The sequence below is a fragment of the Otolemur garnettii genome, unplaced genomic scaffold, assembly GCF_000181295.1.
Source record: "Otolemur garnettii isolate 467f Iridium unplaced genomic scaffold, OtoGar3 scaffold00110, whole genome shotgun sequence".
Classification (NCBI taxonomy): Eukaryota; Metazoa; Chordata; class Mammalia; order Primates; family Galagidae; genus Otolemur; species Otolemur garnettii.
This window is the reverse complement of record NW_003852505.1, coordinates 6,734,601-6,756,429: the sequence shown is the minus strand read 5'-3', so window position 1 is coordinate 6,756,429 and position 21,829 is coordinate 6,734,601. Positions and strand designations below refer to the sequence as shown.

General features: G+C 36.4%; 1 protein-coding gene across 2 annotated transcripts in view; it reads right to left on the bottom strand.

Moving 5' to 3' along the window:
• The window catches only part of GRIA3 (glutamate ionotropic receptor AMPA type subunit 3), a 315,536-nt gene that overhangs the window by 80,878 nt on the left and 212,829 nt on the right, over nucleotides 1-21,829 (bottom strand). For both annotated transcript variants that reach the window (XM_003797025.1, XM_003797026.1), the window contains exons 6-10: nucleotides 19,693-19,854; nucleotides 16,425-16,592; nucleotides 11,277-11,381; nucleotides 10,246-10,353; nucleotides 8,943-9,149 (exon numbers count right to left, since the gene is read on the bottom strand). In XM_003797025.1, coding sequence (XP_003797073.1) covers nucleotides 8,943-9,149; nucleotides 10,246-10,353; nucleotides 11,277-11,381; nucleotides 16,425-16,592; nucleotides 19,693-19,854 — 750 coding nt within the window. The remainder of the gene's footprint in view (nucleotides 1-8,942; nucleotides 9,150-10,245; nucleotides 10,354-11,276; nucleotides 11,382-16,424; nucleotides 16,593-19,692; nucleotides 19,855-21,829) is intronic.

Genomic DNA, 21,829 nt, shown 5'->3' with positions numbered 1-21,829 from the left:
AAAAAAAAAAGCATGAATTTCTTCCTCCACCTCCAGTAGCCCAGCACAGAGAATGAAGGAAGAGAGTGAAAGACTTTGCTTGGTAAACCAGAGAATTTTTTTTTATCTTACCTAATTTCACCAAGGTGGTACCACCAACCCTACAAATCTGCAAGAATACTACTGTGCTCAGGGCATTCCCAGTGCTGACATTGGTGCAGTGACCAAAGACTTAGATCACAACACTCAATTACCTTTTAATATTTGGAAAACCTTCTCAGTAAGGATGGATGTAAATAAGCCTAGACAGTGAAGATAAAAATAATATCTAACTCTTCAATGCCCAAATATCAATAAACATCCACAAGCATCAAGAATATCCAGGAAAATAAGACCTGACCAAATGAACTAAATAAGGTATCAGTGACCAATCCTGGAGCATTGAAAATATGTGAACTTTCAGACAATTCAAAATAGCTATCCTGAAGAAACTCAACAAACTTCAAGACAACCCAGAGAAGGAATTCAGAAGCCCATTACAGAAATTTAGTAGAGAATAAAATAATTTTAAGAAGTAAAGCAAATATTCTGAAGCTTAAAAATCCAATTGGCAAACTGAGATATACATCTCTCAACAGCAGAACTGACCAAGCAGAAGAAAGAATTAGTGAGCTTGAAGTCAAGCTATTTGAAAATACACAGTCAGAATAGAAAACAAAAAGAAAAAAAGAATGAAGCACACACACAAGATCTAGACAATAGCCTCACAAAGGCAAAGCCAGGAATGATTGCCTTTAAAGAGGATGGGGGGTGGGTGGAGAGAGAGAGAGAGACTGGGGTAAAAAGCCTATTCAAAGAAATAATAACTTTACAACTCCAGAGAAATATATCAATGTTCATATACAGGAAGGGCATAGAACACTAAGCACATTTAACCTAAATAAGACTACCTTGAGGTATTTAATAATCAAGCTTCCAAAGGTCATGGATAAATAAATTCTAAGGGAAGCAACAAAAAAGAAAAAGAAAAAAAAAACATATAAATGAGGGTCAATACATCTGGCAATCTGACAGCAGACTTCTCAGTGGAAACCTTATAGGCCAGGAGAGAGTGGCATGGCATAGTTAGAGTGCTGAAGGAATAAAAACCTTAACCCTACAATATTATATCCTGCAAAAATATTATCCAAACATGAATAGAAATAAAGACTCTTCCAGACAAACAAAAGCTGAGAGATTTCTTTTAACACCAGACCCATCCTACAAGAAATTATAAAAGGAGTTCTTCAATCTGAACAAAAAGGATATTAATGAATAATAAGAAATCTTCTGAAAGAATAGAACTCCCTGATAATAGTAAGTACACAAATTCAAAATACTCTATTGCCAAAATTGTACTATATAATAAGCCACTTATGTCTTGAGTTAGAAGACTGAAATTTTAACCTATCAAAAACAATTGCAACAACTTTTTGAGAGATAGATAGTATAAAAAGATATCCATGGAAACAACAAAAGCAGAGGAAGGGAGGTGTGGAGTTGAAGTATAGAATTTCTTTTAGATTTCTGTTTTCTTGTTTGTAAGCAGAACTGTTATATGTTTAAAATAATTAGTTATAAAATGTTTTTGCAAGCCTCATGTTAGTTTCAAATAAAAAAACCTACACCAGGTAGACATTACCAGAGAAAATCACTTTTAACAACAGAAGACAGGAAGGAAGGAAGGCAAGAAGAGATGACCACAAGATTAAAAGAAATCAAATAATAACATGATGGTAGTAAGTTCTTATCTATAAGTAATAAGATTGACTTTACTCTGTGAATGGACTAAACTCTCCAATCAAAAGACATAGAGTGGCTGAATGTATGAAAAAACAGAGTCCAACTATGTGTGTCTATAAGAAACACTTTATTTATAAAGACATAGAGAGCCTGGAAATAAAGAAATGGAAAAAGATATTCCATGTAGGTAGAAATCAAAAAAAGCAGGAGTAATTATACTTCTATCAAATATAATAGATCTCAAGACAAAAACTATAAAAAGAGACAAAGAAGGTCATTATATAATGATAAAGGGGGTTAATTCAGCAAGAAGATAAAACATTCTAAAAATATATATTTTTATTGGAGCACCCAAATATATAAAGCAAATATTATCAGAGTTAAATATATATATAGAGACCCCACTATAGTAATCACTGCAGAGTTCAACATTTCACTTTCAGTATTGGGCAGATCTTCCAGACAGAAAATCAATAAAGAAACATTGGACATAATCTATACTCAAGAACAAATGGACCTAATATATATATATATATATATAGAATATTTCATTGAACAGCTACAGAATACACATTCTGCTCCTCACCTCATGGATAATTCTCAAGGATAGCCCATATGTCAGGCCACAAAACAAGTCTTAAAAAATTCAAAAAATTGAAATTATACCAAGTATTTTCTCTAATCTCAATGGAATAAAATTAGAAATCAACAACAGAAGGAACATTGGAAGCTATACAAACATATGGAAATTCAACAAGATACTACTGAATAACCAGAGGGTCGATGAAGAGATTAAAGGGGAAATTTAAAAATTTCTTGAAATAAATGAAAATAAAAAAACATATCAAAACCTATTGGATATACAAAACTCAGTAATAAGACGAAAAAATATAGCAATAAGTGTCCACAACAATAAAGTAGAAACGCTTCAAATAAACAACTTAAGAATGCATCTTGTCAAGCAAGAGTAAACCAAACTCTAAATTAGTGGAAGGAAAGAAATAGTGAAGATCTGAGCAGAAATAAATGAAACAAAAAATACAAAAGATCAATGAAACAAAAAGTTGGTTGTTTGGAAAAAAACAAAAAACCTGACACACTGTTAGCCAGAATAACAAAGAAAAAAAAAAAGAGAGGGAGGAGAGCTGATTAAATAAAATCAGAGATGAAAAAGGAGACATTACAACTGATACTGCAGAAATTCAAAGGATCGTTAGGGACTACTATGAGCAGCTTTATGCCAATAAATTGGAAAACCTAGAAGAAATGGATAAATTCTTAGATACATATAACCTATACAGATTGAAGCAGGAAAAAATCCACAACCTGAATAAACCAATAACAAGTAACAAGGTAGATTTAGTAATAAAAATTCTCCCAAGCTCAGGAGTTCACCACCAGTCTAAGCAAGAGTGAGACCAACTTTACTAAAAATAGAAAAACTAGCTGGGCATTGTGGCAGGCACCTGTAGTCCCAGCTACTTAGGAGGCTGAGGTAAGAGGATTGGTTGAGCCCAAGAGTTTGAGATTCCTGTGAGCTATGGATACCATGGCATTCTACCTAGGGCAACAGATTGAGACTCTTGTGTAAAAAAAAAGAAGTCTCCCATCAAAGAAAAGCCCAGGATCTGATGGCTTCACTGCTGACTGCTACCAAGCATTCAAAGAAGAACTAATATCAATCCTACTTAAACTATTCAAAATAATCAAGGAAGAGGGAATGCTTCCACAGTCATTCTATGAGTCCTGATACCCAAACCAGACAAAGACACAACAAGAAAAGAAAACTATCAGCCAATATCCCTGATGAACATAGATGCAAAAATGCTTAATATAATACTAGCAAACTGAATTAAACAATACTTTGAAAAGAGTATTCATCATAATTAAGTGGGATTCATCCCAGAGATGCAAGGATGGTTCGACATATGCAAATCAATGTGATACATTATATCAAGAGAACAAAGGACAAAAAACATACAACCATTTCAATTGATGCTGAAAAAGGGCTTCAATAAAATTCAACATCCCTTCATGATAAAAATGCTCAAAAAACTGGATACAAGAGGAATGTATCTTAATATGACAAAAGCCACATGTAAGACCCACAGCAAGTATCATATAGAGTGGGGGAAAAGTGAAAGCCCTTCTTATAAGATCTGGAAAAAGACAAGGATGCCAACTTTCACTGTTGTTATTCAACATAATACTGGAAGTTCTAGCTAGAGCAGTCAGGCAAGAAAAAGAAAGGGCATTCAAATTGGATAGGCAGAAGTCAAATTATCCTTGTTTTCAGATGATATGATCTTATATCTAGAGAAATATAGACTCTTAAAAACTTTACAACTTATTAACAAATTCAGTTCAGTTTCAGGATACAACATCAAATATAAAAATCTGTGGCATTTCTATATGCCAACAGTAAACAATCTGAAAAAGAAACCAAGAAAATAATCCCTTTATAATAGCTACAAATAAAATAAAATACTTAGGAATAAATTAACCAAATAAATGACAGATCTCTATAATAAAAACTATAAAACACTGATGAAATTAAGAGAAAACACACACACACCCCAACACGGAATGGAAAGGTACCCCAAGCTTGTGGATTGAAAGAATCAATATTGTTAAAATGTCCATACTACTCAAAGCAATCTAGAGATTCAGTGTAATCTCTATCAAAATACCAGGGATGTTCTTCATAGAAATAGAAAAAGTAATGCTAATATTTATATGGAGCCACAAAAGGCACAGAATATCCAAAACTTTCCTGAGCAACAAAACAAAATAAACAAAACCAAACAAAAAAACTGGAGGAATCACATTAACTGATTTAAAGTTATACTAAAGAGCTGTAGTAACCAAAAGTGCATGGTACTGGCATGAACACAGACACAGACCAGTGAAACAGAAAAGAGAACCCAGAAATAAATCCACATATCTATAATGAATTTATCTTTGACACAGGTACCAAGAACGTACACTGGGGAAAGGACAGTCTCTTCAATAAATGGTGCTGGAAAAAACTGGATATCCATATGCAGAAGACTACTAGACCCTTATCTCTCACCATGTAGGAAAACCAAATCAAATTGAATTAAAGACTTAAATCTAGGATATGGAACTCTGAAACTACTAAAAGAAAAGTTTGGGGAAATGCACTTTAGGATATTGGTTTGTGCAATGATTTCTTGAGTTATACCTCCAAAGCACAGGCACCCAAAACAAAATTGGACAAATGGCATCACATCAAGCTAGAAGACTTTCTGCACAGCAAAGGAAATAATCAACAAAGAGAAAAGACAACCCATAGAATGGGAGAAAATGTTTACAAATTACCCATCTGGTAAGGCATTAAAAAGTAGGACATATAAGAAGCTTCAACAACTCAATAGGAAAAAATAAAATAATCCAGTTAAAAATTATCAAAGGATCTGAATAGGTATTTCTCAAAAGAAGATATATGAATAGCTAACAAGTATATGAAAAATTTCTCAACATTATCAATTATCAGAGAAAGGCAAATTAAAACTGTAATGAAATACATTTTACCCAGTTAAAATGGCTTTTGTCAAAAAGAAAGGCAATAATGAACACCAGTGAGAAATAGGAACCATCATCATTGTTGGTGGTAATGTAATTTTAGTGCAACCACTATGGAAAACAGTACAGTGCTTCCTCAAAAAGCTAAAAATAGAAGTACTATATTACACAACAATTCCACTGCTGGGTATATATTGAAAGGAGGGGGAATTAGTATATCACAAAAATATCTGTACCCCATGTTTATTGCAGCACTATATACAATAGGGAAGATTTGGAATCAACCTAAGGTATCCATCAACAGAGGAATGGATAAAGGAATTGTAGTACATACACATGATGGAATATTATATAGCCATAAAAAGAATGGAATCCTGCCATTTGCAACAACATGGATAGAATGAGAGAATGTTAAGTGAAATAAGTCAAGCCCAGAAAGACAATTCTCACATGTTCTCACCATATGTGGGAGCTAAACATTGAAAACAATTGGTCTTGTGGAGGCAAATGGTAGAATGAGAGTTACCAGAGGCTGGGAAGGGTAGCAGGGAGGGAAGGATAAAGTGAGGATGGTTAACAGGTGCAAAAATACAGTTAAATAGGTAGGATGACCAATATTTGATAGAATAGCAAAGTGACTATAAGCCACAACAAATTAGGGTATGCTTTAAAATACCTAAAAAAGTGGAATTGGAAAGTTCCTAACACAAATAAATGGTAAATGTCTGAGGTGATGGATACCCCAGTTACCCTGATTTGATTAATTCACATTGTATGCCTATATCAAAACAACACACGTACCCAATAAAGATAAACAACTATTAAGTATGCATAATAATTAGAAATAAAAAAATAAATGAAATATTGAAAATAAAAACAGTGGAATTCAGAGTTGATGACTGGGGTTCAAATCATAGTGTCACTGGTATGATCTGAATGTTTCTGTCACACCCCATCCTATGTTGGAACCTCTTTTGTACATTGAAATCCCCAAGGTGATGGTATTAGAAAGTAGGGCCTTTGGGAAATGATTAGGTCATGGGAGCAAAGCCTTCATGAATGGGATTAGTTAGATCTCTTATAAAAGAAGTCCAAGAGAGACACCCTTCACCACTTCCATCATGTGAGGACACAGCAAGAAGGCACTATCTATAAGCCTGAAATTGACTCCTCACCACAAAATGAATCTGCCTTGATCTTGGACTTCTAGCCTCCAGAACTGTGAGAAATAAATTTCTGTTATTTATAAGCTACCTGGTTTATGGTATTTTGTTATAGCAGTCTGAATGGACTAAGATAGTGGCTAAAGCTGTTTGGTCTTTGGATTGTGACTTTACATTTCTAGGCCTTATTTTTCTCACGTGTTGAAGAAGGTTAGTAACATTACCTTCCTTGGAGGCATGTTGTGAAAGTAAATTATTTAATGCTGTAAAGCACTTAGCACAGTATTTGGCAATAAGTAAATATATAAATTGTATAGATTGATAATAGTAATATGGTTATTACAGGATTATGTCCCACTATTGTCAATGTAACAAATATTGGCTAGGCATTACTATATGCCAGACACTGATTCATAAAGCCAAAAGTGATGTGCCAAGAGCAAAGGAGAGCTGTAAGCAGGACAAGATCTCTTGGAGCCTAAGTGTTGGGGGAGACGAAGGACAGGAAAGAGAAGGTTTTATCACCAACTTATAAAATAAGAGGTTAGAGCTGTGTCAAGGGGTTTCATAGCTTCTTAGGGTCTTTAGAAATCATCACAAGTGCTCTGTCCCTTGTTCAGCCCTCTCTGATATTAGAATTTTGTTTTCTTTTTCTCGTCTGGATTCACTTGAATCTCCTTTGCTACTCAGTCTTGCTCTAGTTACCAGGAACAAACTTGACCCAAGATAGGACATAATTGGCCTCAGCACCAGAGATGGGGGCTGAAGTTCAAGTCGTCTTTCTGCTTATCTAAGAATGGTGCTCCAGTTTTGACACCTGGGGTCCAGCCTCATTTTAAGCCTTAGTTCCCTTTCTGTTCCCTTATTTTTAGAAATGAGTTTCTGCCTTTGTGCTTCTTCCCAAAGGCCTGTTCCAGAAACTTATTTAGCGACCCCAATACTCTATACCTTATTTTTGCTGGTTCCTATCTCAAGCACTAGAGTTATTCTCCTGAACCTTAGCCCAATAGATAGTACTGGACGTTTGTTTCTTGTCAGCTGAGACATCTTAGTATCTCTACTTCCTGGATTCCTCTGTCTTCTCCTTATTTGTTGTCTAGACAGGGACCAATCTTTTGCAAATAATCCTTGTAGGTTAGAATTAAGCCCAGAGGGTTTAGTTATGGTATGCTTTAAAATAACTAAAAAAGTGGAAGTGGAAAGTTCTACTTATTTAGTGATCATCACCTGTGTTAGTTCTCTAGTGACTGGTTCTCCTCATGGGCAGTTCTTACGTCCAATTCTGCTTATCTCATGCCTCATTGGATTAAGATCTGACATTCCCATTAAAACTAAGTCATTGAGGAGCTCTGAGGATGCCACTGTGCCCTTCTTACAAGCCCTAATTATCAGTATTAATTCTTTTGCATTTAGCTTAGAACCACATCCTTTACGATGCCTTCTATGCACTTATTCATTCATTGAATTGAGAAGTATTTATAAAGCGTTTGAGTTCCTGGGATATAAAAATGAATTAGATATGTCTTCTGTCCTCAAAGAGTTCATGGTCTAATAGGGAAACTGGACTTCTAAGTAGATAATTACAATACAGGTTTAGAAGTACTATACAAATGCAAAAGTACTAGAAAGAAGAAAAAAGCAAGGTCACCTAACCCAGACTGCAGGTGGGTAGATGGGAATAGAGAAGGCTTCCTGAAAGAGATATCACCTCTGAGTTCCAGAGGACTACCAGTTAGTGTTAGCAGGCTAAAGAGAGGCAAACGTGCCTCCCGGCATAACCTAAGTGAGAGCTTGGCACATTCAGGGAACAGCACATATTTTACTATAGCTGGAACATTGGGTATGAAAATGAAAGATAAAACTAGACAGGTAGGTGAGTGATAGATTAAAATGCCTTATTTGCCTATGAAGGAATTTTAATTTTATCCTGGTTTTTAAAGTGAGAAATTACAATAATGTGGAGACCTTATTTGTCAGAGCAAGAATGGAGACAGGGAAAACAGTTAAATGACTGACAAATGCTAAGAACCTTAACTAAAGTGATGACGGTGTGTCTGGATTTCAGAAGTGTCAGAGTAGAATTCACAGGACATGGTGACTGACTAGATATGATGGGAACAATGAGGAGAGAGGGTGGGGATGATTAGGCAACTATGTGGGTGGCAATTCTGCTGCTAGAGCTAGAGAACACGCAAGGAACAGATTTTCAAGAGAGGGCAGGCTGTGCTTAATGTTACCAAATAACACCTCCTCCAATTCTTCTTTCCTTTTAGTAAAATAATCCCATTGCTCAAGGGATGCTATTGACAACCTACCTTTACAAAGTTCAAGTGTAGAAGAAAAAAAAAATTTTAAGACTATAAGAAAACAACACAGTTGGATAAATACTGCACTTGAAAGTCAAATCCTCTAACTTCTTTGTTAGTTGGAAATCATAGAGGTAAATGAAAACACAGTAGACAAAAAACTCACCCCATAGACAAGTTCCCCAACCATGCCATTCCATATTTTAGTCTCTGGATCCCTTGCGCCATATTTCCCATCGCCAACAATGGACAATTTGTACTTGATCCTTACGTGTTTGGCTATTTCATAGGCTAAGTCTACACAATAGCCTTCATATCGTTCATTTCCTTCCAGTTGCTCATGGTTCTTCTTATACATTACATATGGTGATTCCTTTGGGACCAGAAGCAAGAGCAAAGGATTACTCTTATACATTTTTCTAAGAGATGATAAATGTAATGATGAATTTTTACCTTCTGTAGCTATTGAGATTTGGTGTGTGAAAAGTGCCTTTAAAACGTTGACTTAATAAGCAGAAGAGCCTCAATTGACAATTCACTGTGCCACATATTTTTTGGAGTCCTTAACTGATGACTTACAGTATAGAAGGATTTAAGTTCTTCATGAAAACTTGAAGGAAAGAATAGTTTTCGCCTCTAATGTCTTCAATTTAGTCACATTGGAAAGAGTCATTTTCCTTAGTTACATGAAGGTAAACTGCCTTTGATTTCTCAAGATTTACCATGGACGAACCACGGCCAGCTGAGGCTTTTTCATTTTTTATATTCTAGGGCCTAGTACAGTTCCTAAGACAAATGGAATATTTGATATGCATATTTAAATGAAATATAAACTTCAGCCACGTCTGATTCTGTTAGTCATAGTTTCTCACTTAGTGGTATACTTGTTTTTAACCCAGGTTTATGCTTGTTTCAGTAAAAACAAATCAGCTTTTAGAAACATGTTTTAAAATGAGAATACTATCTCACATTTTAGCAGTGCTTTGAGTTTAGCAGAAAAGCTTCTTCATGTGGTAAATTGTACCTTGAAATTGTCTTATGACATATGTAGGAGATTATTATTATGATCCTTCCATACATTAAGAAAACAACAACCTAAGGCTCAGAGAAGTTGTGACTTGCACAGCTATACAGGTTAGTGGTAGACCTAATATTAGAACACTCATCTACTCTCTTCTCCAGATAATACTGCCTCCCTCCCCTACAATGAAGAATTAGGTTTCAAGTCTGGGTGAAGGATCAGTCCTATGGGGATGGGGGCAGGGGGAAAGAGGAGAATGATATCTGAAATGTTTCCAAATTATTATATACATTCTTAAATGACATCATGGAAAGATAATTTGAGATTTTTCTGAGTGCCCTGCTTTCACTTTTTGAACTTGAGGTCTTCCCTAGTAAATGAATAATGCTTTTCAGAAAATAGATGTCTTACTGGACAGAAGGCCCACCTACCTTCTGTCCACACTTACCAGAATGGTAGTTACTACTATGGTGCGGTTCTCTGAGGATGCACTGTCATTGCTGATTTGCTGATCTGAGAAAGGCACAAACCTTTCATATTCATTCCAGTAGCCAGCCTAGAAAGAGCAGACATTTTACCTGAATGCATATTTTTCACTCAAAAAGTACTGCATAAAATGCAAATGCTGTTATGGAACAAAACTTGGTTTTCCCCCAGTAGCTTGAGCTTTGCAAGGATTGCCATCCTTGTACCCCTCAGTCATGCCACTCCTGCCAGGACCTCAACACTGACACACACACAGATGTGCAGTTTCTTCATCCTGAGGGTTCTGTCCCTACCTCACCCTTACTGATGTTTTGTAAAATAGTTTAATCTGATAAAGGATTATCAGACTTTTTATTTCTTAAAAGTCTTATAGTAAAAATTATTTTGTTTTGAACTATAGGACAGTGGGGAGGGAGAGGTAAGAAAGCAGTGAGCCTCCCATAGGAATGACACAAAATATTTTACGTTCTAAAGTAAAGGATAAATTCCCACTTCATGAATAACTTAACTATTAGTATGACAGAAACAAAGTGATCATTATAAAATTCAGAGAATTCTCCAAAGGGAAAGGTGCTGTGTTTAGAGTTTATTTGGTGGGCGAATTGGCAAAGTGGAAAAATACCTATTTTTCTAATTCTTTTGCTAAAACCATATGTCCTTTGGAAGCTTCTGTTTCAATAACAACATTCTATAAAATTTGTGACCCTTTCCCTTCATTGTAGGAAGCTGTTAATAACTCATGGGTCTACAACTTTAATCGAACGAGCTTCAGAAGGAAATCCTCCTTTAAAAATGTGTAGGTGGAAAAACAAGTGTAGGTGGATCATTTGATTAAAAAACAACTTTGGGCATCGGATCTGCATCCCTCGTGAAGTGAAAACGTAAAAACAATGCATAGGAATTTGCTTTGTGTGTGTTTCCTAACGCCTATATTCTTGTATCTAAGTGTTGTCTCTTGAGAGATTTTTTTAGATATGTGTTTTGGTCACTTACTTTTCGAGAGCCAGTGACTTTCATTTCGTATACATCGATGGTATAATTTGTCCTACGTCCATAAGTGTCAAATTGGATATTTCCAGTCATTCCTTGTACTTGCACCTGGTAGGAAAGGAAAAATGTAAAATTTTAAAATAATATCTTAGTGCTTGCGATGAGGTCTATTGACAGATCTTGAAATCTTGGAGTATTTGTATCTTGAGTCATTGAGCGCTATGCACCCGATCAAATCCATACAGATAGGTGTTCATTTTCTCTGCACTATTTTCTCAATCTGCCTTTTAGTTATGAAGCATTGAATATATATGAGACGCTGATACCTATATGATATAGTGAGGGCTCCACTACCACTTTTTCAAGGATCTTCAGTTTCCACTATTCCCTTCTTAAAGAATATTCTTCGGCTCGGCGCCTGTGGCTCAAGCGGCTAAGGCGCCAGCCACATACACCTAAGGTGGTGGGTTCAAATCCCCAGCCCGGACCCGCCAAACAACAATGATGGCTGCAACCAAAAAATGGCCAAGCGCTGTAGCGGGCGCCTGTAGTCCCAGCTACTTGGGAGGCTGAGGCAGGAGACTCACTTGAGCCCAGGAGTTGGAGGTTGCTGTGAGCATGATGCCATGGCACTCTACCCAGGGGGATAGCTTGAGGCTCCGTCAAAAAAAAAAAAAAAAGAATACTCTTCAAGCTACTCCCTGAACTCGGGTAATGCATTCGAAACTGTGAGTTCCTTGAGGGCCACAGCTGAGTCTTAGTAATCCTAATGATCTGGTATCAGTAGCGTGGGCTATGGAGCTCCTAGGTTCATATTCTAGCTTCATCACTTAATAACTGGATGGCTTTGGGCATTTTCATTAATGCTTTTCTACCTCAGTGTCCTAATCTGTAAAATGGGAAATCCTAGTAGTACCTATTTCTCAGAGCAGTTGGGAGGATTAAAGGAGTTATATATATATGGTATTTAAAATAGTCTGACATGTAGTAAGCATTATAGTACATGCTAGCTATATTAACTATCATTATTGTTAATCAAAATTAATTTAGTTCTGTTTCTTGTGAGGGTTAGATCTTTACCAGCTACTGCAGAGACAGGACTCAGCTTTCCTTTTCTTATTTAATCTATGTCCAAATACAGACAGGTAGTGGAGAGCTAACCCATGGAGGAATAATCCAACAGTTTTGAAATTTGTCAAGTTTAAGGGGTCAGGAGTATGGAGCGCCAGATAAGAAAGATAAAAATATCAGAAGCCCCAAAACCTATTTTGGATGCCAAATTCAGGTTTCATGTAGGTCACAATTTCTCCTAAGTCTGGGCCCAGCTTTATGAACTAATAAGACTCCATCTCTGCTCGTATTTTATAGTCAGTGCAGGGACAGTGGATGAAAGACTCTCAATAAATATGTCATTATTGTTAACCACTTGCATTACTCATCTGGAGAGTAAGGGTCAAATACTTCACTTCAAAGAAAAAGAATCTGTCTTGTTTTCCTAGGTTGAAAGGATGGAATACTTTTTCATCACTTATAGAAAATAACAAACTGTCAAATATGTCAGAAGTGGTAATGGGCTTGTGTTACAGAAGGGAAAATTGTTGTCAAAAATTAGGGAATATTTTTTATAAGGAAAGGGCCTTGTCGCTACTGGTAGGAGACTGTGGAATTCCTGTTGAAAGAGAAATGCTCCAACGTGATGAATCGAAAACAAGGTACTTGTCCAACTGGCTCAACAAACCTAAGTACTATGGTCAGCCTAGGCTTGTGGAGAAGGTGATGTCACACTTCTAGTTGAAGAAAAAGACCTTTGTTGAGATAGAAATTACTTATCCAGTGGGATGGGACTGGTGCATATATTGCTACAGGAAGGGCTCTTTATAGTTCATTTTGGGCACTGAATTCTAGGAAAGACAATGGCATAGCAATTTACTAAGGAAATCCTTCGTTACTGAAAATAGCAAGGGCTTCAAGTCTCCTTAAAATTGTATGTTTCTAAAGACCCAAACTATCCGAATGTGATCTATGAATTGAACAATAGTCAACTTGTGTCCAAGAGATTTCAACCCCCATCATTCAAATATTTGGTAAGTAGGGTGGCGCCCGTGGCTCAAAGGAGTAGGGCTCCGGCCCCATATGCCAGAGGTGGCAGGTTCAAACCCAGCCCCGGCCAAAAAAAAAAAAAAAATATATCTATATATATATATATATTTGGTAAGCAGAAGTAGAATTGCACTACTAATCAGACAGAAGCATAGTTTTAAGGATGTGGTCCAGTATTGAATATCAGTGACAGTGTCCCACCATCCTATCTGGGATCCCTTCCTTAATCCATTTTTACACCATGTAGAATTTAACCATAACATTTTAATCATCTATTTTGGGTAGTTTCCAGCTACCCACCTAGATTAGGAGCAACACTAAATAAGAGGCTTTCCCTCCCCCTTGTGTTTTCAGCAACAATACAACATGTGGAATAGAGCAGGTGCTCAATAAATGTTGATTGAACAAATCTCAGTGACTGAGAATTGGTGACAGATATTTCAGGAAACCATGCTGAGGTTGATCTTTGTACTACTTGCAGATAGTGAGAATAATTACCCAGTTTGCAAGTGGCTTTAGGATATTTTAAAGCATTTGCTTGCATATTAACAATTTAAATGTAAGCTCCCCTCATCTTATTTCATGTTTACACACTAACATAGAGCCTGATACATAGTCATAGGTGCTCGGTGAATATTTACTGAATAAATGGTGTGCTTATTTATTCATTAAAACAGGCCTCATAGGAGCCTGTGTCAGGCAATGATTTTGTTTGCCAGATTTCTTTGAGGAAAGAGAATGATTTATTGAGAAATAACTATGTACGAGTCAGAATGAGGTATGCTTTTACATCATGCAATCTCACTTTTAATTATCTCAAATAAAATGGGATTTCTTTTAATGTAGTAAAGCATTTAGTATTTCAAACTATGTTTCTTTGCACTCCTTCTCAGGCATCCTCAAACTACGGCCCATGGGCCATATGTGGCCTGCCTAGGATATTTATCCGGCTCGCTGGGTGTTTTTGCCGCTGCTGCCTGTCCTGCTTAGCAGCCAACTCGTCCCGGGGCCTACAGTCCGGTCCTCCAATGGTCTGAGGGACAGTGAACTGGCCCCCCGTTTAAAAAGTTTGAGGACCCCCGCATAGTGCAGTTTTACTGAAGCACTGCCTACTTTGGGAATAGGTGAATGCTTTCTAGCCTATCTGGAGCATTAGGAAGAGACTGGTCTGGAGGTGAATGCTTTCTAGCCTATCTGGAGCATTAGGAAGTAGACTGACGTAAACTATCCTTTTTGGGTAAGTGTCTGATCTTTAGGACCTGGGAAGGAAGGTTACTTGCTTCACTTGCAGCTTTATCAGTCAGTTTGACATGCAGAAAATTTTCTCTGAAATAGTATAATCAATCTCATTTTTTCTCCAGTTAAATTTATGTCTTGTCCTTTATTCTGGTAGCAAATTTTCTATTGGGGAAGGTGGTTATTTGTGTCATGAATGGGGAGTCAATTGGAGATATTGGCTCTTGCCCCTTGAGGTTTTGTTGATGAAAACTCCTTTTGATTCATTCTGAGGGAGTTTTATATTTCACTCATCATTACATTTCACCTGACAATACAAATCTTGTAACTGCTCTGAAGGTTGAATTTAATTAACTGCTTTTCAAAATTGTGCAGTGCTACCTCCATAAAACTACACTAAGGGCATTTGTTAAGGAACTGACATAATGACATGAAAATCTGCATGATGGGAGAATGAGTCATGTCTCTTTCTTGGAGAGAGACACAGGGGCTACTAACCCCTCTTGATTGAATGCTACCACTTGGCAAATTTAAGGAGGCAGTAAGAGAGCCAACTACACAAAATGATGTGTGTTGCGAGGCTGTTACAAATTCTTCGTTGCTAGGTTGTGCACAGAAATATCTTATCATTGCCTATCTCTTTGTTGATTTGGATGCCCCCAAATCAGGATAATTAAATAAGTAGAAATAAGAGATTCTTGTACTCTTGAAGGCTCATTTTAATGCATACAGGCACATGTGGCATAAAGCAAAATATTCAGGAAAGAGCTCTTGCTTGGAAAGCTTCAATGAATGGGTAATGCTGCTCTTGGTATAAATAATGAAATCTGTTCAAGGGACACTTATTTAAGCCTTAAATGATCTCCTACCCAGTAAATACTAAAAACAAGTGACCTATTTGACTGTCTATCCATTGATTCCTTGTACTTTTCTTCAGGCTTTTTCTTTGCACCATTGGACAAAAGCTTCTTAAGTAGGCCTAGAAACGTAGCATGTTCCTCCATCTTACCATGTAGAGTAGGATGAGTGTTCTTTTTGACAACAGAAATCCTACCACATTGGTTCAGTTCCACAGTCTATCCAGGCTACATTTGTCTGATAAGCCAGGGGACACTGTTATCCTTTGTAATTGTCTACCTTGAAGTTAGGAGTATCTTATAGAATATCACAATCTCCCTAAGAAATGTCATATTTTTGGAAGGTTTGAATCTTTCAAACCTATTTGCTCACCCAATCCGTACTTTTAAGGGTACTGAGTTCCATTTACTATCCACAGTATAGCACATGATCAACTATTCATTCACCTGAAATTTACTATTTTTTGAGCTTCAAGGAAGAACCTTCCTATTTTTAGATTTTTAAATTTGAGTGAGTAAATATTCATACTCATCCTCTTTGCACACTCTGAGATTCTTTTTTTTTGAGACCGAGCCTCAAGCTGTTCCCCTGAGTAGAGTTCTGTGGCATCACAGCTCACAGCAACCTCCAACTCCTGGGCTCAAGCGAGTCTCCTGCCTCTTCCTCCCAAGTAGCTGGGACCTGACAGGCGCCTGCCACAACGTCCAGCTATTTTTTGGTTGCAGCCATTATTGCTGTTTGGTGGGCTTGGGCTGGATTCGAACCCACCACCTTAGGTGTATGTGGCTGGCGCCTTAGCCACTTGAGCCACAGGCACCGAGCCACACTCTGAGATTATACAGACTGGGTTCTTATGCCTTTTAGTGTGTCTTCTCTCAGGATTGACATTTCATCTTTTTGTGTCTTCATAACCCATCAATAATCCTTCCCCCCTCAGTAACCCATTGTGGTCTTTACCATTTTTAGAGCTCTCTCAATATCAATTCCTTGACTCCAGGGCACAGCAGGATTTGCTAAGCAGTCTCCAGCACTGCCTCTGCGGGACACATCCACGCGCTGCCTCCTCAGATAGCGAAAAGCTTCTGCTATGACCAGTATTGCGTCGTGTGTCAATGCAGATGTGTACTGAAATGGGTGGATGGAAAACAAGATATCATGACAAATGACACCCTCAAAACTTGCCTTGTTCCTTATAATTTTCATTCATCTCTACCTCTTTCTCTATGCAATCTCTTTCCTAATTATTTGAGTCAAGAGATCTCACTGGGAAAGCCTGACTTTGATTCATTCTGAAATGATGTCTCTTAACTCATGTGTGCACATGTTGAGATTATTAAGATCAAATGGCTCAAGGGAATCTCTCTCTTGCTCTCAATACTGTTTTTCATATTGAGTGAATGACTACTAAAAGGCCAGGTCTTTTATAGAGGAAGAAATATGTGTGAAGTTAAAGGATGGCATATATAGATTGGAGAAGAAATAGCATATCCTAAAGCAAGGCTGGGTTATTGCTATTTGTAATAGAAAATTCAGATCTGGTGTTTACTTAGGGGAAAATGAAAATAGCTAAGTTAGGCAGCTTGAAATTAATTTGGAGAGAAACATTAATCATTTCTGTCTGGACCATGTTTCTGGTGAGCTAGGACTTCTGGCCAGCAATAAATCAGTTTTTGTTTCCTGGGGGGTAGCAAAACCCAAAGCTGGTTTTCAATTGTAGAAAATTACAATTGTTATTGACTTTTAAATCTGATAACGTTGACAATTCTTAGGCAACACTTCATAATGTTGGCTCTTTCAGACAAGAACACTTACTTTGTGTTCCTTGGGCATATTGATATGCTCTAGTATAGATGAGGTCAGTCACTTAATACAAGGGATTGTCTGATTATCTGCAATTTGAAATAGTGGATGATTTTTCATTAAATGAATCAACAACAGTATGATTAAAATAAGGTGGCCCCTGTTTTTCAAGAGTGACAAATACCAGTAGAATACAGAATACCATTGACTTTTCAAACAGTGTAGCAAAGTGTCCTAAGGGGAACTCTCTTTCTTTCTAGAACAGTATGTCCCAATACAATTGGGGTGAACACATTATTGTCTCTATAACATCAATTTACTTTTCTGATTTTTCTCATGTTACTTTTCTTTCAGAAGCAAATCATCAAGTATGACTATAACAGGGGACATAAGTTCTTTCATGAAGAAAACTCTTTGTGTCTGCCCATCCTTGCAATGCATAAAGGCAACATGGTGGTGATTTTCTTTCTTGCTGACTGCATAAATTGTCAGCAATCTTAATACAGTTCCTTCCAAACCATGCCAAGAGAGCAATTTAATTTTCTACTTATTTCAGTTTCTATTTATCAAGGTGTTAGAATGCCCCCTCAAGCCAAAAAGAAAACACAAGAGTAAATTAAGCATTAGGATCTCTGATCTCTAGACAACTTTATTTCCTAATCAAAAATAGTGTACATCAATTTTTAGAGTGGACTTTTTCTCTAATGGATATGGTGCAAGGTTTTATAATTGCTAGTACCAAGCAAAATTTATCTGAAACTTATAACCATTTACTTAAATATTCCATTTTCTTAAGTTATTCAAAGGATTTTTTGACTTATAATCCTGAACAGTTCTTCTCAGCAGGTTCTAGAATTTACATTATACATTCCAGACATTATCAATGGGTACACCATAGCTGAGATTGTCTTCCTTCTCTTTTGTACATACATGCTCTATCATTTCAGAGCAGGCATCAATTACTCTGAAACCTTTTTCATAGTTTTTACCCTTTTTGTGCCTAATGCAAGTACCTGTTAAAATATTGAATAAACAAATTTATTTCTTTTACTTTTTATCTGCTAAATCTAAGCATAACTGTGCATAGGTGGTTTTATGAAAATCTGAATCAGTATAAGCTCACCTAAATGTTGAGGGAGGATAAATATCAGTTTAGTACATTAAAATTTTTTGATTATAAAGGGCTCATCATAGGGATTGTGACCATATTCACTGAATCAAATCAGGATACTTGATCTGTCCATGGAACAGAATTTTTAAAAAACAGGACTATCCTAGAAAAATCTGGCATATACAATTACTATAACAACAACTAGTGAGTGGCTTAAGTGAATGAAAAAAAAAATGATGTCTAACTCACAGTTCTCTAGAACATACCAATTGGATAATACTAGATCTCACTTATATTCTGTTCTGATGTGACCCATTTAGAATGGACCTGGCTAGGTGGTATAGAACATAAGTCTTCTCTGGCCTATGTTCCCTACTCTACTCTCCTATTCTTTTATTGCCAGGGAGAAAGGATGAGAGGACAAGTATCTTGAAACCATGAGAAGGGAGATCTTTCATCCCTTTTTCTTTTTTAGAAAAGGGTTCTGCTCCTATTTTGATCCCTTATCTTGTATCACAGTCATGGTACATACTTTTCACTATATCAGGAAGAAAGAATTTAAAGTCTATTTCATGCTTGAATCAGTGCAACAAGAGAATGAGTTACTTAAAAAATTCATTTGAAAAGTACTTTGTGTAACATGAGTAAGTTCCCCCTAATTTATTTGTTTTAATTCCTGATTTTTAAATAATAGGATTTCTAGCCATAGGGGAATACATATAAAATGTGCATTTTAAGCATGACTTTGCTTTTAATATTCTTATCTTGATATTGTAAAAGTGAGCAACTTAGGTAATCTAATTATTTTTGAAGACACTTTGCAAGCAGGAAAACATTTCCATTCAATATATATATAGGCAATACACACTCTGTATTAGAGCCTAATTCACTTGGGTGTACTGAGATTCATGAAACTTATTAACACCAAGCAATCACATAAATAATGTAAAATCTAATTTTCGGTTTTATACTATCAATCTTCTTTACCTATTCCCACTGCCCCCACTCTTTGTCTGGCTCAGGTTCTTGTAATATTGTAAATTGCTATGAACATATTACAAATGAAATTCATTAAAAATTAAGTTAACTTATTCCCAAACACTGGATTTTAAAAGATCTTATTCTCAATTGCTTCTTTATTCAGGAGTTTAGTTTTCAAATGCAATAGCATCACCTGCAGTTGTTTTTTTTAGCATCTTTGAATCACTTCTGGGGGAAGATTACTTGATCACAGGATGACCGTTAGTATATGAAGACCATACTGTGATGCTTTGAAAAGCTGGCCTTAGGTTTTCACATGCCATGGAACATTACCTTTAGTGGTGCATTCTTGGCTTCAGGGAATTCTCTTTCATCCAGCCTCACCCAGCGCTGTATGAACTGCTGAACCATAGGGTTTTCGTTATTGACAATCTGGAAACCTGTAATGTTGGCTCCCCCATGCATGACTCTTTCCAGCAAAATATCAGTAAAACCCTAAAAAGACATTGAAAGGGGATCATGATTGTGGGAGGTTGTTTTCTCTTACATACCATATGTGTTAGAGTGGATGAAATGAAAACTCATTCCCTAGGATCACATAGTAGCAATCAAGAAAGCCTGGATTAGGAAATGAATTCTTAGGGTACTATGTCTCTGAAACTAGAGGAATAATGGAGAAAATATGCATTCTTTTATTTTAGTACCCATTGTCTTTATTTAATGCAACTGTCATGTATACAGACATAGGTACCAATTTCAAGCAAATGTTTTTATTTGTTTTATTTAGCTGTATTTTCAATCTTCTTAGAATACAAATACAGTGCTTTATGTAACTGGAAATTATTGAAAAAGTTTGACCTTAATGAAGATTGTAACAAACTTTTCTTCAACCTAACATGTGAACCACAGCAGATTGTTTCAAATCCCTCATCTTGTATCACAGTGATAAATACTTTAGACATTTGTGATTTACAGAAATGCCAATGAGTGAAACTGACAGCTTGATTGTATATAATAATACAAATCCCAGGGTACATCTCACATGTATCCATTAATGAATCTTGACATCAATTGCATAGCTTTTTACCATGGTCTTCTTAACTTGCTCTGGTTACCATATGGTGTCTCTGCCACCTAAACCTCCTGAAGGAATCTCTCCAGGGTTCACACCTAAGCCATCTCCACCTGGGCACTTTGAGTTCCATTGGGCATTATTATCTTCTGGGACATCTCACCCAGGAATTGCTGCTATTTTTGCTAGATATCTGTCTCCTGCTCATTGCTCCTAATGTGCTAGAGTCCTCAATGTGCTGAAGCCAGCATTCTCTTTATAAAGGAATGGGGAGAGTTCTTCCTTATTTCTCTAGATCCTCCCAAAATTTTATTATAAAAATTTCACATATATATGAAAGGTGAAAGAATTTACACAGTGAATACCCATATAGTCCCTATGCAGATTCTACAATTAATGTTTTTGCATCCATCCATTTCATTTTTGAAATGTATTTCAAAATAAATTATAGACATCAGTATACTTTACCCCTAAAGACTTCAGGATGAGTTCAGTGTTTGTGTATAGTTCTTTCTTCCTTTCTTTTTGAGGTAAAATTTGCGTATAATGAAATGTACTTGGTGAGTTTTGATAAATGCATTCACCTATATAATCTAAATCTCTATCACTTCTTTAAAGTTTCCCCTCTTTTTGCATTCTAAAAAAGTTTTTACTGGATTATAATAATGATATATAGAAGTATTCATATCTTTAAGGGAATGGCTTCATGAATATTCACAAACTGAATATGAATGCACCTCTCCAGTTAGCACCTCCCCCCTTGCAACTCTTAATTTTATATTTCTTTACCATGGGTAACAAGGTAGTCTTAGAAAATGTTTTAGTGAAATAGCTTTTTCTTTCCTTTTTTTTCTGTTGGGAGAGTTCTTAACAAGTATGTTTCTTATTTGTTGTTTTTCTTTTCTTTTTGTTCTATTGACATTTTTCCCTTTTTTAAAATTTCAGATTAATATGAGGTACAAATGTTTAGGTTACACTGTTTTCATTTCTAAGGCAAAGTTCAAACGGTAGTCAAACACTTCACCCGGGGGCGTGAAGAACACCCTCACATTGTGCACATTAGGTGAGATCTCGCCAATCACCCTCCATCTTTCCCTCCTTTCCTCTCTCTAACTAGACTATACTTGTGGTTTTCTTTTGTGTGGACAGCATGTAGTTGTTTATCTATTGGTCCATTCTTGAGATACTTTACTAAGAAGAATGTGTTTCAGTTCCATCCAGCTAAACACAAAAGATATAAAGTTTCCATCTTTTCTTACGGCTGAATAGTACTCTGTGGTATACATATACAACAGTTTGTTAATCCATTTATGGGTTGATGGGCACTTGGGTTGCTTCCATGTCTTGGCAATTGTGAATTGAGCTGCAATAAACATTCTAGTGCAAATGTCTTTGTGA